This window comes from Pyricularia grisea, assembly GCF_004355905.1.
Source record: "Pyricularia grisea strain NI907 chromosome V map unlocalized Pyricularia_grisea_NI907_Scaffold_10, whole genome shotgun sequence".
NCBI classification, from domain to species: Eukaryota; Fungi; Ascomycota; class Sordariomycetes; order Magnaporthales; family Pyriculariaceae; genus Pyricularia; species Pyricularia grisea.
The window spans coordinates 938,510-953,430 of NW_022156722.1; the positions used below are offsets into that span (position 1 = coordinate 938,510).

Here is a 14,921-nt window from a genome sequence, read left to right on the forward strand (position 1 = left end):
CAATACCCACATGTCCTTGTTTGATGTTTTTCTTTCGCGTAGAATTCATCCCGAGAAGGAGGCATCACAATAAGACGGTGAAGCCAGGCTGTGTGTGGTATGTACAGTAGGTAGCTCCCTCATTTGCAAGGGCTGGGCGTGGGTTGCCTCAGCCTTTGGATACGAAACATGCCCATGTCCTTGCTTTGGTAAGGCCCGTAATTAACCAATCGGAGCTTCTCTATAATTTTCAAGACGGAGATCTCTTGCCGGGATTTCTGCATGACTCGACGCAGCAATTCCATCATCTGAGCTTCTGTCATTGTTATACTTTGCCATCGTTAACGCTTTTTCTGGGGATTGTGGACCAGGGATCTTCACTCGCATGAACAAAACTGAAGGGGGCGACGCATTTTTCTTTGCGACCTCCTTGTCCGGAAGGAAACATGTCTTGTCCAACATCGAATTTTTTTTTTCTTTTGTTCAATTAAAACACTCTTGTTGTTAATTTTAACCCAACAGCCAACACCCACACGGACTGAGATTTTAATCGTTGGAATTGAATGCCCTATCGGCTACTGTTAGGTACCAGGGCCCAATTGAGACGGCACCTGGTCTGAAATCATTCAATGCACTGAACCGCTTCTCACTCGTCGACGCACCCTCAGACGCACGCCCCCATGGCGGGAGACTCAAGGTTATACAGCGGCATACCCGTGCGCTTTGAGGCGTGTCACACACTGGTGCCGCTGACTCTCAGACGTTCCTTGCTAGCGTGCGGCCTTCTTCTTGGTGCGCCGGCGTTGCTGCCAACCGTCAACGCTGCCTATGTCGAGTCGGTGCCATGTTCCGGGCAGGATGATTATTCCATTGGGGACGGAACCAAGCTGCAGCTGTTCGGGTTTGATGTTCGCATGCTCAGTCCGGGTCAGGTCATGTTCGACAAGAAAACTCCGGTGAACTCGACAACCTTGGAGATCAAAGTCAATCTCAACTTCCCAAATTCCACAGCCTGTGCTGATGTTCCCGCCCGGGAATGGGATGCCTTGATTAATTTGCAAAGACCCGGCTCGTCAAACACGAGCATTCTTCGCCAAGCCAACTACACCTGTCAAACAAGTTTGTATCCTGAATCTCAGCCTGGGTACGTTGCGTTTCTTTAGTATACTTTCCTGTGCGAGACGGCTCCTACTAGTGCGGTTGTGGTTACTAACGTTTATGTTTCAGCGTTATTTCAACCTCTATCTTCCAATACGATGTAGGGCCACTAGAACCCATGCCATCCTTTGCTGTAGAACTTTCTTTGGGTCCACTGCAACAGGAGCTGGTGAATGCGTCCTTTTGTGCATACTTTGAGGTCATGCCTGTCCTTGGAATAGGCTCAATTCTGGGACTCAGGCTAGGTCCGATAGCCATCTTCACTCTTGTCCTGATAGCTGGAGTCTTGGCTACTCTCTACTCCGACATGGATACGCCATCCGGCTCTTTACACCGTCGGTGGACTTCGATGGATGGGATTGCGCCGGCTCGAGACACCAACTCGGCTGCCACCCGGCCCATTTTGCCTGGCGTCGGAGATTGCCTACTGCATTTGCAATTTATATTCCTCATGGGAGCCCTGACAGTACACTATCCGCCCTTTTACCAGCCTGTCACGTCTCAGCTGAGCTGGGCGGGTCTGTTCAGCCCGGTTGGTCCACTCGGCATCGGTCAAGGATACACGAATACCAGGAACGGCATCTACGAGGTAAATGGGACTTTGTCTGGCGGTACATTAGGATTTGAACTTCTCACTCAGATCACGGGAGGGCCGATGAGGATGGATATGTGGTGGAACATGGTTATCCTGGCCCTCATCGTCGCCTTTGCAACGACCCTGCTCCTGCAGACACCTCGAATAGTGCCTACGATTCGCGAGAAATTCACCTCGACGCCTTCGAACCAGCCTCCACCACCGACCAAGCTCGGTGCAACCCGTACAGCTTGGAACGTGATCAAGGTTGTATTGAGCTACTTCCTCACGCCCATCGTAGCGCTGTCGGCATACCAGCTCTGTAATCTGTTCTTACCAGTCTATCACCTAGTCCTGGCGTCACTATTCATCTTAGCTATTGTTGTTTGCTTCATATGGATGTCGAAGGTGGCCCCGAGGAGTCAATTGGGAAATCTACTGGTTGGAGGTACCAAAAGCCGTTATCGGGTTCTGCACCAAAGGGACAACAGCGTCGATCGACCCATGACTCAACCGAACAAGCCCAAAAGCGACAAGGCCAGCGAGATTAACCTCTTTACCATGATGTTCTTTGCTATCGCTTTCATCAGGGGAGCCACCATTGGAGGTCTGCAGTCGTATCCGCTTGCTCAGATCGCCACGCTGGGTGCCATGGAGATGGTCATGTTCATCAGCACTTTGTTTCTCCGACCCTTCACCACTCGAGATTTGGTCATTTCGGCGGGCAGCTGTGTCGCCCGCTTCGCCGTCATCATGCTCACGGTTGTGTTTTTAAACCAGCTGAATGCCAACTTCCAGACAAAGATCTCGGTGGGATACGTCATCCTAGGCATCCATATGGCCGTTCTTGTCCTTGCCTGCGCTATTCCAGCGATACTTCGCTTGATGGGTCTGGCCCGTGCCAACCTCAAGACTGTTGATGGAAAACATGTATGACTGACCGCAAAGCTATAACCCCATGAAGTTTTCTTACAATCCGAGTGATAACTAACAAAAGACGCTTGTAGGTTTACGGACTGGATCGGCTCCACAGAAGAAGCACTACTTTCAACAATCTATCTCAGTTGGACGTCGACTCTGATCATAATGGAAACTTGGCCCACAGCACGCATCTCATATCGCCAGCTTCAGTTCATAGCCCTCATACCTCGTTGGGGAAAGGTTCAAGAACCACATTTGATAGCCGCAGATCGGCCAGCCAGTCAACACAGCGGCCCGTTACCCGCGACCCATTCTTCCGCGAACCCCGTGCGAAAACATCCCTAACGTCGCTCAACTCTTTGAACACCCCCAACAGCCCGATGGACCGCGGCAAGCTCTCTTCGGAAGGCGAGCGCGACTCCCTAGGACCGCTGAGGAAAGCCACGACCTTGAACCTGCCAACGGCCGGCAACTCCTCTAGGAGCCGCCGTCACTCATCCGCGTCGATATTATCGGACGGCACGCTCGTCGACGCGTCAGAACCTCCCCTGCCACTTGCCCGGCCGGCCCTGGCGCCACGATGGGGTGACTACTCGTTCCGCGAAGCTGACCTCTACTACCGCCAACCGCCCGCCTACGAAGGCGCGAACGAAGACGATTGGTCTGCCACAGCGGACTCTTCTTCTACGAACAGACAGGAAGGCCTGCGGAGTTTGAGCGCGGGGGTTAGCGTCTGGGCGCATCTGACAGGGTCCAAGGCGTCGGGTACGTCTGGCGGCGGTGGTGGATTCGAGGTGCGCAGGCCGCCGCGACCCATCCCTGAGCAGTCTGGCAGGTCCGCCTCGGCAGGGACGTTTGAGGTCAGGAGGCCGCCTAAGCCTGTTCAGCAGTGATGAGCTTTGTCAGTGGTCTGTTCTGGCTTTGTGTTTGGAAAACTTTCATTTGTTTGGATAGTGGAAACATGCTTGAATTTTTTGTTTGCTAGGATTTGCATAGCATAGCGTTGCATGGCGTTTTTGGGTATATTTAAAGGGTCTCTTATGGGGGTACCAATTAATTTTGGGATTTCGTTCTTGGATTATTGATATATATACAGCATGCGCGGAGTTGATAATTTAAGGATATATGATGCTATGATAATCTGTCTCCTTCTGCCAGGCTGATCGTCGAAAGACGTCATGAAAGTTAGATGTAGCTTCACTCGATAATCAGCGCTCGTTTGGAGTAGGATGGCAGTTTCCTGAGAGCGTGTGATGGTAATTGAATGGCTCCGAACTCGGATCTTGCGACCAACGTCACTCTGTCCTGACTTCCCAGTGACTTTTATAAAAGGACTGGCAAATTACATTACGCACTTCATTCGCCTGAGTGCTCTGAAAACAAACGGTGTTTCTCATGTCAACCCAACGCCATGTTATCTACTTCTTTCTTTTTTGACGATAAGTTCATAAACCACCACAGCACACATAGCCTCTCTTGTCTCTGCATTCCTTCTCGATTATGGATAAAATTACATACCGCAAACATTGCAGCAACTGCAATGTTACAGTTATCGACATGGCCGAGAGCGGTGACGGACAAGACGAGAGCCAGCCTTTGAGCAATGGCCAGTATCCCCCTCAACCCAGAGTTGGGCCATCTGAGGAGGAGGTGAAAGATCGACGAAAGAAGCTGAGACGAAGGACCAAGACTTCGTGTAAGTGAATATCTTGGGATCATGAAAAAATCCCCATCTTTTAGTTAAATGGAGCGCCAAATCTAAATCATTACACTTGCCGCGCCAGCTTCCAAGGGCAAACCCACCAACCGATCAGCAAAATCCCGCGAGAGCGAGAAATCAACCCCCTCCGAGACCCCCAAGCCAGCAGCCCCCGCGCCCGCCTACGAGACCATAGAAGACGTCACACCCCTTCCACGATGCGTGTACGAAAACACCATCCTGGAGATGCTACACCTCCAACGACCGGAGACCGCCTGGCCGCGCCTGAAGGAGCTCTCCGACATGATGGTGGCGGAGCGCCGCGACGCGACGCCGCCGCAGTCTACAAAGTGGCAGTTGACGGTCTTCTGGGGCAGGCCGGTCACGCTGGCGAGCAAGCTGGTCTTTCGCAAGCTGGACCCCTACCTCTCGTCGCACGCCGAGTATTCGGGCCGGTGGTTGGGACTCAAGGCGTGCATCCTGCGGCGCGACGACGCGGACGCCGGCGCTAGTTTGCCCTTTAGCATGTCCCAGCTGGCGTACAGCCAGGTCGAGATGGACACGACGGTCGAGCTCATTTCCAAGATGGAGCAGGAGGCGAAGCGCACCGGCGATTCGCGCGTGTATGCGGCGTGGCGGGCGCTTTTTGGTATTGGAGATTCCATCATGGACGGAGACCAGCAGGATAGGCAGATGCTCTACAAGGTTATGGGCTCCCAGGCCAGGACTGTCAAGCGGTTGGTTGCTGGCCATGAGGCGTGCAGACGGGCGTTTGGGGATTTTGAAGATGCTACCAGCATCACTGTGGAGGCGCAAGCTGCCGCTTCTCAGGGCGTGGATTATGGTGAGGTGGATTTTCTACGGAGGCACTGCCGGGAGTAGCATCGTCGAGGGATGGCTGATGGATCATGGCTTTGAATCTTGGTTTTGCGGGTTTGATACTAACCAGACCACCCCCTAGACAACCCTTCGGAGACGTCCCAGAATCATTCGACATCGCAAACCAAGGATACCGAAGGCTCGGGTGGGAACTGTTTATTTCTCGTGGCTCTCTTCAAAGACATACTCAAGGAGAGCTTGCTGACTTGTCATCCTGGCTCTAGAATCTAGCATGTTTCCAGAGCTAAACGACAGCCTTGTAGAGACCTCGTCATCAGAATGGGACTGCGACAAAGTATTCGACGCCCTCCGAGAGGCCAGCACGAGAGTAATGGTAGAGAGGCTCAAATTGACCCGATCGCAAGTCGCCAGCCTATACCAGGTCGCAGACCAGCAAGCCCAAGAAGGGGAGAAGATCATTGAGATCATGAAGGAAGCCCAGGCCGCGCGCGACCAGAACAAGATCAACCCCAAAAGACTGATGGCGATAAACGTGCTCTGGCAATCACACTTGGCCAGCATGCAAGGCACCAGGGATCTGATCAAGACGGCGACTTGCACGCTGGAACTGGCGGAAAAGGCCTTCGAAAGGCTGCCTCGAGACATTGAGAAGTGGGACAAGAGGCGTGCCGAGAAGCTGGCTGCCAACGAGGAGCAGCTCAGAGAGCTCGAGGGTAAGATGGGAAAGCTGCAGCTTGTGATGGATGAGCACCAGGCCAAGGATCATGCCGCCGAGGCGGTGGGGAAGGTCGTGGCCATCATGGAGCAGTATCGTCGGGAGCTCGGAGAAATTGAGAAGCGGCAACAGCTGAGTCAGGATCCAGTCTATACCGTCTGTAAGGAGGCTTTGAGTGCGGCGCAGCATCGAAATAATGGTTCAAGCTCAGGAGATTGGCCCTCCGATGTTGCCGAGTCCGAGGGCGGCCTGCGCGGCGCGGGCTGGGAAGACGCCCCTGCTAGGAGGGCGCCTGCTGCAACAACCTTGAGCTCGTCGGTTGGTACCCAGGAGATAGAGTGGGATGTCTGAGTATACTTTCTAAGTTTTGATTGTTTCCTTGATCAGGGTCTTGGATGAAAGGTCAGGCACAGGATAGGCTAGCATAGCTGGGATTACCATTTACTGCCGAGGCAGCTTCATCAAAACTCATTTTCGCATGGCTCCTTAACTAGGTAATTATCTGAGCTGGACTGGCACCCAAGTTCGTGAATTTATCTTGTCGAGTTAGAGGACATCTTTCCCAAGAAAAAGAAAAGTGAGCCTCGATTAGCGTCACATTATCTGCAGCAATCAACAGCGGGCCGTAACGTACAGGGCGCAATACTATAGAAATTCCCCAACCGGGAAATGACGGATGCACCAGCCTCCGAGCTTGCCCCCCTGGCGACTATGTAGAGTGGCATATCAAGACCCGTTTTTGCGGGACGCGTGCATGGAACGATCAGCCTCTTCATTTTTATCCAACTTGGATCTTTTTGCGAATTTAGGTGCTCCTCGGGCTTAGTACACTTTTCGCATTGCTTGCTTCCTAGCTACTAGTTCTAGTAAAGTAGTTGACAAAAAGAAACACAGAGTCCATTCGACCCCCTGACAAGAGCAGATGCGATCTCTCCCGGCTAAAATGTGACCTTCCGTTTTGTTTTTCCACCAACGCGAGCGGCCCGCTTTGCGGGAGGGCGACATTATACATAAACCACCCTGTATGCTCCAGTTATGTGCTTTACAACCGCTTTTCGCCATAATATCCACTTACCACACAATAACTCCCAAGCCTTCCACTAAGCTAGACGTGGCCATCGTTCACCATCATGTCTTCGAAACTCACCGTGATCGCCTGTAGCGCCATCCTCCTCAACTATGTGAGAAGCGCAGCTGTCCCTTGCTCCTCACCGCAATACCTCGTAACCTTTGGCGACTCGTACTCGCAGACGGGCTTCGACACGTCCCTCGCCAAGCCCACGGCGTCGAACCCGCTCGGCAACCCAGCGCTGCCGGGGTGGACGTCGAGCGGCGGGCTCAACTACGTGGGTCAGCTGGCGGGGAAGACGGTAGGCAACGACGGGGCCGCGCCCGTGCTGTCGTACAACTTTGCCGACGGCGGGGCGACCACCGACTCGGCCATCGTGGCGCCCTACGCACCCACGGTGCGCAGCTTCGTCGACCAGGTCGCCGTGTTCGAGCAGACGCTGGGCGCGAGGCCGAGGCCCGATGGCTGGGCGGATTGGAAGCCCGAGGATACCCTGTTTGGGGTTTGGATGGGCGTCAACGACGTTGGCAACTCGCACTGGTTGGCCAACGCGACTGACGTGGTCGATGCGTTGACCGTGAGGTACTTTGATGGCTTGGATGCGCTGTACGAGGCTGGTGGTCGTAACTTTTACCTCTTGACTGTTCCACGTGAGTTCTTATCTTTTTCTTCTTCTTTTTTTTTGGGAGTAGTGGATACAGGAGTTTTGTGTGCTGTTTCTGATGCTAACTAACACTTGTTATCGTACGAAACCGCAGCAACCGAGAGGTCACCCCTAATGATACCCCAAAACCCGTCAGCAACGCTTGTGCCGATGCTTGAGTACTACCGGAACAGTATAAGCTCGCGGCTGGCGGTCTGGAAGACCTCGCACGACGATGCAGACGTCCGGATCGTCGACTCGGTGCCAGCGTTCAACATCCCGCTCGATGATCCGACATCGTATGGAGCGCCCAACGCTTCTTGTTACGGTGCGCCTGGGACAGCCGAGGGAGGCAAGTCGTGTTTGTGGTTCAATGACTATCACCCCGCCATCGAGATACACAAGTTGGTCGCGGAGGCAGTGGCGGATGCGTGGAGGGGCAAGTTCTTCTAGATGCAGGGTATTCGTCAATGGAAGATGGTTGAGCCAGATGCTCAAACCATATGCCTCCTCTTGGAGTCTCTAGGTTGGATTGAATGCCTTGGTCAGCCTGCCTGTCATTGGAAATAATCTTTTAGTGCTAATAGAAGATTTCGTTACTGGAAGTTATTCCGAGGAAAATGTCACAAAATTAGAATGAACAAGACGAACAGAAGTCAAGAAAGCGACACAAAAAGATGGCAGCTGTTGTCGTTCATTGAATGCCTATAAGAGTTCTAACACTAAAAAATAAAATGCGGCCAATCATAAACGCCTTCCAACCATAAACCATAAACGTCGTACAGGGACGGTAACTAAGCCATTGAAACTCCACACTATATAAAAGGTAAGCTGGAAGGGCACTAGGGGTATCATAAGAAGAAAAATAAAAGGAAAAGAAAACAAATGAAAAAAAAATGAAAACCAAGAAAGAGGAGTGAAAAATAAGCGAAAGGGGGAAGATGAATCAATGAAAAAAAGAAGGACTTAGCATGTTTATATAAAAGATAAGCAAGCCGAAGTCACCAGGAATAACGTCGTAGCCAGTGTGATGCCAACTGCGACGCCGATGTTGACAATGGCTCTCGCAGAAGCACTCTTCTTGTCCGGGCCCTTGGCACCGTCACCGTTGTTACCGCCGCCGTTGTTACTGTTGGGCGTCGTCGGGGTTGCCGAAGGGCTTACCGTAAAGGTAGTTTCTGTAGGGTCATGGTGGACGGCTCCAAACTTGGTCACTTGTACAACTGTAGTGCTGACCGCATACGATGTCGTCGAGGAGCTTGTCGTTTGCTGCCAACTGGGACAGCTCGACTGGCTCGAGGGACAAATGGTTGTGCTGCTTACAGAGGTCGTGTAGATAGTCGATGTGCTGCTAGTGATCGTAGGTTGGGCAGACGACGTGGTGGTGACACTGGCGCTTCCTGTGGAAGTCGTTGCTGGGACGACTGTGGTAGAGACGGCCGCTGTGGTGGTGACCACAGTGGGCTTTCTCTCGTCCCAGGAGCAATCATTTTTTGTTGTTGGGCAGGCAACTATGGTGGTTGCCCTGGTTGTGTAGATCGTAGAGGTGCTAGACGACACCGATGCGGTTGAGGTAGAGCCAGAGGTTGAAGCACTCGCAGTGGATCTGATGAATGTTGCGTTAGACAATGTAGACACGGCCGAGCGTAAAATAAATACTGGTTCAAGCCTCGCAACTCCGAGAAGCAGTATTTGTAAAAGAGTGTCGAAAATCTGTAGACGGGCCATAAGGGCCTTTGCGAAAGAACTTACGTGGCGGTGACGGGTACGACTTCTGTTCCGACAGCATAGGTTGAGGTCACTGTCATAGTCTTCTTCTCGTCCGAGGAGCATCCCATATTGTCTGGAGGACATAGAGTGGTTGTGCTAATCTGGGTGGTAAAGATGGTTGATGTCGTGGAAGAGGCGGTAGCTGAGGTGGTGGTTGTTGAAGAAGAGGAAGATGTGCTTGTCGAAGAAGACGTCGATTGCGAGGAGCTGGTAGTGCTGCTTGAGGAGGTAGATGAGCTTGAAGAAGTGTAGGATGCACTCGAAGATGAGGTAGAGGTCGTTGTGGTTGTAGATGTTTGTGAGTTTGTTGATGTAGTGCTCTCGCCATCGGTCACCGGGATGACTGTTGTTGTTATGGGGACCTCCTTAGTAATAACAGACACGGACCGTGATCCGTAGGGACACGCTGGGCTTTCTTTGGCACACAAAGTCATGGTCATATATTCTGTCCTGACAATTGTAGAAGTGATCCAGCGCGTCGAGCTCGGTCCGTTTGTTATTTGCGGATTAGCTGTTGTTGTTGATGAGATCCCTGAGGTGCTGGTAGACGTAGTTTCTGATGCCGTAGTCGAGGTTGATGAAGAAGAAGTTGAGGTTGATGTCGAACTAGACGACGAGCTGGACGTAGTAGTAGCAGACACCGATGCCGGGGTCGGAGTGGAGCTGGAAGATGTTGTGCTCGCGGTGGTGCTTGTCTCGGTAATGGTTGAGTTGGGAGTCGACGTTGATATTGATGAGGAGCTCAAGCTCTCCGAAGAGCTTTGTGACTGAGATTGAGAGGTTGAAGTTGTGGAACTACTTGTTACAGATGTAGTGCTTGTTGATGTAGTGCTTGTTGATGTAGTGCTTGTTGATGTAGTGCTTGTTGATGCTGCTTGAGAACCCGGAGGCGGGGTCGAACTCGGCTTCTGTGCGGCCAATGCTTGCCCAGGGGGCGGCGTGGAAGAAGTCGTAAGCGGAGACGTAGAAGTTGCCCCAGTAGATGTTGACGACGCAGTTGTGCTAATGGAAGTAGATGCCGCATCTGTTGTGGTTGCACTCGAGCTAGCCATGGAGCTGGTGGAGGTGGAGTTGGTGCTTCTGGGCTGAATTCTGGCCTTCGTCAGGCACAAGCAGGCCAATCTCACGGTTTCAAAGTTCTCTCCACAGCCCGCCAACTCAACTGGAATCTTGGGATCCTGACCATTCTCAGTGATGAGCTTAGCGCAGATTGGTATGGCCGTGTCGACCTTGTCCAGTATCTGCTTGAAGCAGCCATCCTGTGCCTGTAAGGTAGATACTGTATCAGTTTTACTGCCACTCGTCCAACAAGAAATGCGAAATAGCCGAGCGGCCGAGCTATCTTAAACGTACACAAGCATCGGCACCAACTTGGCGAATGGCCAGAATGGATGCCAGAAGGACGTAGGTCCTCATGGTGACTGTTCCTAAAATTTTATGTTATATTTCTCTGTCTAGACTAGCAGTAATTAGCTATTCTCAAACCACAAAGGGGTGAGGGTCATCAAGAACTAGGTCTAGTGTAAGATCCAGAACTGAATGTAGATGGAAAACGTGTCAAGATCCCTTTCGTTTTCGATGTTGCGGTGCCTTCCAACAAAATCGAGGCTTGCTGTCTGGTAGAGAAACCATTGTTGTACAGGGCAACCGACAGAGGCCTTGTCAAGTACTTAAGTTTCGAAGCTACACAAAGGATCGAGTCCTCCTGTCGCAAAATAAACGCCAAGTTCAAGGCTCAGATTGATGTTCCCGATTAGGTGGTTGTTGCAGTAAGTCGACAGTCAGCAGGGCACCACATAAAAAGCCGATATGGGTTAGGTCCCTGCCTGGCGGGCAATTCTAGAATTGGAGAAAACTTGACCTGTGGCTCGTTTTTGGTAATTGAAGTTCAGGCACAGCAAAGCTTCACTGGGTACAACAAGTCTGATGCCCAGGCAGTGCACTTGACCTGGACCCGTAAATTTCCTAAAAGATCGCTGACAAGAAAAATGTTCGCGCCGGGGATGCAACCGGCTGTGCATCTCGAGGTTGATGATTGGTTGTACTTGGACTCTGGTGGGGTAGTCTTACTGTATCTTGCCTTCATCGCCCCTTGAACTGCCTCTCAATTTTAGGCACTCAATAAACGCGGTTTTTCGTGAAGTTACAGTTCGTGTCCGGTTTTTGATGCAGCCAGTTGAATCCCGCAAAGCGTACCTGCATAAGGCAAGCTATGTAGCTTGGTAGGTACTAATGTCAATCGGGACATTTGCTCTAACATGTTCGGCACCGACGCATGAGAGGCTAGAGAGTCCGCGTCGCACCCGACGGATGCCAAGCTCGCCCACACAGATCTGACTTAATCCCCGCGATGTTCCCAACAGGACTTTGACTCAACTAGCATTAGTTCTGGGCTTAGTTTTACAGACTAGACTTTAATCCGTTTTAACTCACTTGATCGACGCAGAGTATTGCCGTTGGAACGCAATATGGAACCAATAACATCTTTATTTGTAAGCATATGCGATTAGGCCTCAGCCATTTCACACGAATAACCTGGATTCCCAGGATCGCTGCGCTCTGTTATCTTTCTCCTCATCACATTGCCATGATCCATCCACATCTCCCTCTTTGATCTCGTCCGCCGACATATTTTGACCCCGAACAGTTAAATACTCCATAACCAGCCGTGCTGCGCCATGAAACAGAGCGAGAGTACCCGGTGAGATTGCGCCGGCTCCTCGGGAGTTGGCAAGATGTTGAATCTGACGTTAATTGTGGGCCGCAGCTTAAGTGATCCAGGTCCCAACTTCCCGCTGATCGACTGTCCGAAAAGCGGGATGCGGGCGAGAGCTCATACCGAAACTTGTTTCAGTCCTGGCAAAGGGCTTAGATTCGCCAAAGCTCTTAATAAACCGGCCAATATTTTTGCTGCTATCGCGAGTAACTTTCCCCGGGTAAGGCTTTAGGTGCCAGTTCTGGACCGGGACCTGCAAAATTTGACGGCGTGGCCTGACACTCCGTCGCTCTTTTGTTGCCAGTTGCGATAAGACGTACTTGATCTTTTTGATACTTGATGGTCGAATGGCTACCTTGACGCTTGCCGATACCGCAAGAGTCGCCAAGGATTAGCAGGTATTGGCCTTCTACGGGAGCCACTGTACAAATTCGATGTATACGAATTTTAATTATATACTTTCCCTGATCTTGCTTAGCTCCTGGTCTCCCACATTTCCATGGACAGGTACATACCTACTCTGTAGATATCCATAGCCAACTCCCCATGGCTGTAAAGATGCGCTGCCCCGAAGACACAGGCAGGATGAACACTTTCTACTCTGGCAAATAACCAGATATTACCAAGTCTGACGGAGCGTTATAAACGCGTTAATCTTTCGGCGATATGAGGAACGATCGGGTCTCCGCAACCTTGCCCAAGATGATCGATCCGATCGACCCATCCCTCGACATGTCCAAAAAGACAAGATAGATTCAGAGCCAACGCAATCGATTCTGAGTATACAAGGCCCGCTAAGGCTTCAGAAAATACAATATAGTATAGTATTGCGTTGTTTTGTCGGGCTAGTACTGAGTGGCAGCCATGTGCGGCTGAAGGCCTAACCTGAGCCAGGCGGAAAACTGGGCACTTTCCAACCTTTTAGTACACCAAGCAGAAAGCTATAAACGGAACACGTCCCAAAATGGGATGGTCTGGGTCTGTTTCTTCTATGGCTACATTGGAAACAAGGTCGAGCGTGTGGAGACGCGTTGCTTCGAGGCTTGCTTGAGCTAAAGGAGACATGCCTCCACACGCTTAGCCTCTGATAACGGCGTGGATCAGGCCTGTACGACAATCGCGCTTATGATTAGTTACATGACGACATCCCAAGCGCGCCTGGCATCTTAGCCTGCTTATTGCCGAGCAACTAGAAGCTGGTGCCAACGCCTCCCGCCGCCCTGGTCAGCCCTAGAAGAAAGACACTATCTCGAGTATTGGTGAAACATAATCAACAACTATCATTATCAGTAATTTGGATTGCATCTCAGCGGGGCTGTAGACTGCCGAAATTCTAGTCCCTCGTGAGAAATGGTTCAGTGTGTATCGCCACGGATTTATGATCGTGGATGCTTCAGGCTGTCGGGAGGAAAGTCATGACTACTAATCTAGAAACAAAAGGACTTCTTTTGACCTCCAGCCAAGGTGATGAAGAATATAAAATGATCTGGGCAACCCATCTCAAGTATCAAAATCTCTTGTATGTATCAGTCAGCAGTGCCAGATCCAGAGTCCTCCTACTCAAAGCTACCTACCTACCTACTAAGTTCAAGTTCAAGTTCAAGCATAAATTCCCAACTTCAAACTTCTCATTCAAGATGCAGTTCGCCACTCTCGCCGCTCTCTTTGCGCTGTCGTCCTCGCACGTGGTCATTGCTCAGGGACTGTTCCCCTGTGGAACCGACTTTTGTGGCATCGTGGTCGGGGGCCCGGGTAGCAACCCGCCATTGTCCGTCAGACAAGCCGACTGCTCCAGCTTCCTGCTGGCCACCATCCCGTCGACGACAGTGTAGGTTTTATGCAGAGTCCCTGCTCCCTCATGATCTCCCGCAGCTTGAAATCTAGCATTTGGGTGGCCCACATACAAGTGACGAACTGACATATAAAAAAACAAATCTAGAACTGTAACCTCGACAATCCCCAGGTCCATTACCACCACGACTCGTACGACCTTTTCGACAACGACTTCCACTACGACCGGGATTACCGTGACAACCGACAATGCTCCGAATCAACGTCTGGCCCGTCGGGCCACCATAACTCCGAGTGTCCTTCCCACCTACGCGGCGTACATCTGTAACCCTTCTACTTACAGGTCGATTTGCTCGTGTATTGGCGTCTCGGCGAGCACGACTATCTCAGGGTCCGCCGTGACCACCACCACCACAGCCTCGACGAGCACTATCACGTCCATACGGACATCCACCACGATCGCTACAAGCGTGATCACAACTACCTCGGTGTCAGTCCTTCCTCGACTTTAAGGCCTTAGCTCCGACCTTCTCAGGAGTTTGCAAATTCCTGCATTGCCGCTGTCGAGTCTGTCTGAGGTGTTTTGAAGGTGTGGCGAGGAGCAGGAAATAACACTTACGATCGTTTTGGTTTCCTCTGATGAACGGAAAAGTATGTTTGAATTCGGGGGAAAAAAGCGCTACTGTGGCTATAAGCCTATACCATTCCTTTGGTTATACTGGAATTTGGAGGTGCAACACCCATACGGGACTCTGGATTGGTACGAGAATGCCATATTTCTGGCTTGGGCGACTGGGTTCCGCCAGAATCACCTAACACTAGCTTTAGAATGCATAGGCAATTCTTCCTCAAAAGTTTACAAAAATAAAAAAGGACTCGCACTTTCAAGAAACCTGAAGCAAGGTATATACTGCTGTGCTTATGTACCATCGGTTGAAAACGGAGGTTGTAGCGGTAAAGAAATCGGCAATTAGAATAGTATGAAGAGTCGGCTTCGAAGGAAATATCTTGTTTTTCAAAGAAAGACTGGGCTCATAACATCAAAT

At 51.2% G+C, this 14,921-nt stretch overlaps 7 protein-coding genes across 7 annotated transcripts; 5 read left to right on the forward strand and 2 right to left on the reverse strand.

The window, feature by feature from the left end:
• Nucleotides 1-318: 318 nt before the first annotated feature.
• Nucleotides 319-3,770, forward strand: PgNI_11789 (uncharacterized protein). The gene is made up of 3 exons (XM_031131753.1): nucleotides 319-1,123; nucleotides 1,207-2,641; nucleotides 2,719-3,770. Exons 1-3 carry the CDS (start codon nucleotides 660-662, stop codon nucleotides 3,523-3,525), a joined length of 2,706 nt encoding a protein of 901 aa, XP_030976313.1. The 5' UTR covers nucleotides 319-659; the 3' UTR covers nucleotides 3,526-3,770.
• Nucleotides 3,771-4,189: 419 nt separating this feature from the next.
• On the forward strand, nucleotides 4,190-6,237 carry PgNI_11790 (uncharacterized protein; the record flags this gene model as incomplete). Its single annotated transcript, XM_031131754.1, has 3 exons — nucleotides 4,190-4,328; nucleotides 4,417-5,175; nucleotides 5,453-6,237. 3 exons carry the CDS (start codon nucleotides 4,190-4,192, stop codon nucleotides 6,235-6,237), a joined length of 1,683 nt encoding a protein of 560 aa, XP_030976478.1.
• On the reverse strand, nucleotides 5,842-6,388 carry PgNI_11791 (uncharacterized protein; the record flags this gene model as incomplete). Its single annotated transcript, XM_031131755.1, has 2 exons — nucleotides 6,325-6,388; nucleotides 5,842-6,246 (listed from the first exon to the last, which is right to left on the reverse strand). A coding segment is annotated over exon 2 (234 nt), but the record flags the coding sequence as incomplete, so codon positions are not given.
• A 460-nt stretch (nucleotides 6,389-6,848) lies between these two features.
• Nucleotides 6,849-8,338, forward strand: PgNI_11792 (uncharacterized protein). Its single transcript, XM_031131756.1, has 2 exons — nucleotides 6,849-7,605; nucleotides 7,714-8,338. The coding sequence occupies exons 1-2, from the start codon at nucleotides 7,017-7,019 to the stop codon at nucleotides 8,049-8,051; spliced, it is 927 nt and encodes a 308-aa protein (XP_030976480.1). The 5' UTR covers nucleotides 6,849-7,016; the 3' UTR covers nucleotides 8,052-8,338.
• On the reverse strand, nucleotides 8,277-10,199 carry PgNI_11793 (uncharacterized protein). Its single transcript, XM_031131757.1, has 2 exons — nucleotides 9,351-10,199; nucleotides 8,277-9,204 (listed from the first exon to the last, which is right to left on the reverse strand). The coding sequence occupies exons 1-2, from the start codon at nucleotides 9,806-9,808 to the stop codon at nucleotides 8,574-8,576; spliced, it is 1,089 nt and encodes a 362-aa protein (XP_030976479.1). The 5' UTR covers nucleotides 9,809-10,199; the 3' UTR covers nucleotides 8,277-8,573.
• On the forward strand, nucleotides 9,483-10,139 carry PgNI_11794 (uncharacterized protein; the record flags this gene model as incomplete). Its single annotated transcript, XM_031131758.1, has 2 exons — nucleotides 9,483-9,596; nucleotides 9,843-10,139. The coding sequence occupies 2 exons, from the start codon at nucleotides 9,483-9,485 to the stop codon at nucleotides 10,137-10,139; spliced, it is 411 nt and encodes a 136-aa protein (XP_030976543.1).
• Nucleotides 10,200-13,721: 3,522 nt separating the features above from the next.
• PgNI_11795 (uncharacterized protein) lies at nucleotides 13,722-14,387 on the forward strand (the record flags this gene model as incomplete). Its single annotated transcript, XM_031131759.1, has 2 exons — nucleotides 13,722-13,912; nucleotides 14,024-14,387. 2 exons carry the CDS (start codon nucleotides 13,722-13,724, stop codon nucleotides 14,385-14,387), a joined length of 555 nt encoding a protein of 184 aa, XP_030976542.1.
• Between the last annotated feature and the right edge of the window lie 534 nt (nucleotides 14,388-14,921).

Bases quoted from the DNA above. Each gene is read 5' to 3' on its own strand.
- PgNI_11792 (XM_031131756.1), top strand. From the start codon at position 7,017: ATGTCTTCGAAACTCACCGTGATCGCCTGTAGCGCCATCCTCCTCAAC. The intron at 7,606-7,713 runs GTGAGTTCTTAT...ACGAAACCGCAG, and splicing joins TTACCTCTTGACTGTTCCAC to CAACCGAGAGGTCACCCCTA.
- PgNI_11789 (XM_031131753.1), top strand. From the start codon at position 660: ATGGCGGGAGACTCAAGGTTATACAGCGGCATACCCGTGCGCTTTGAG. The intron at 1,124-1,206 runs GTACGTTGCGTT...TTTATGTTTCAG, and splicing joins TATCCTGAATCTCAGCCTGG to CGTTATTTCAACCTCTATCT. The intron at 2,642-2,718 runs GTATGACTGACC...AGACGCTTGTAG, and splicing joins AGACTGTTGATGGAAAACAT to GTTTACGGACTGGATCGGCT.
- PgNI_11793 (XM_031131757.1), bottom strand. From the start codon at position 9,808: ATGACCATGACTTTGTGTGCCAAAGAAAGCCCAGCGTGTCCCTACGGA. The intron at 9,205-9,350 runs GTAAGTTCTTTC...AACATTCATCAG, and splicing joins GTCGTACCCGTCACCGCCAC to ATCCACTGCGAGTGCTTCAA.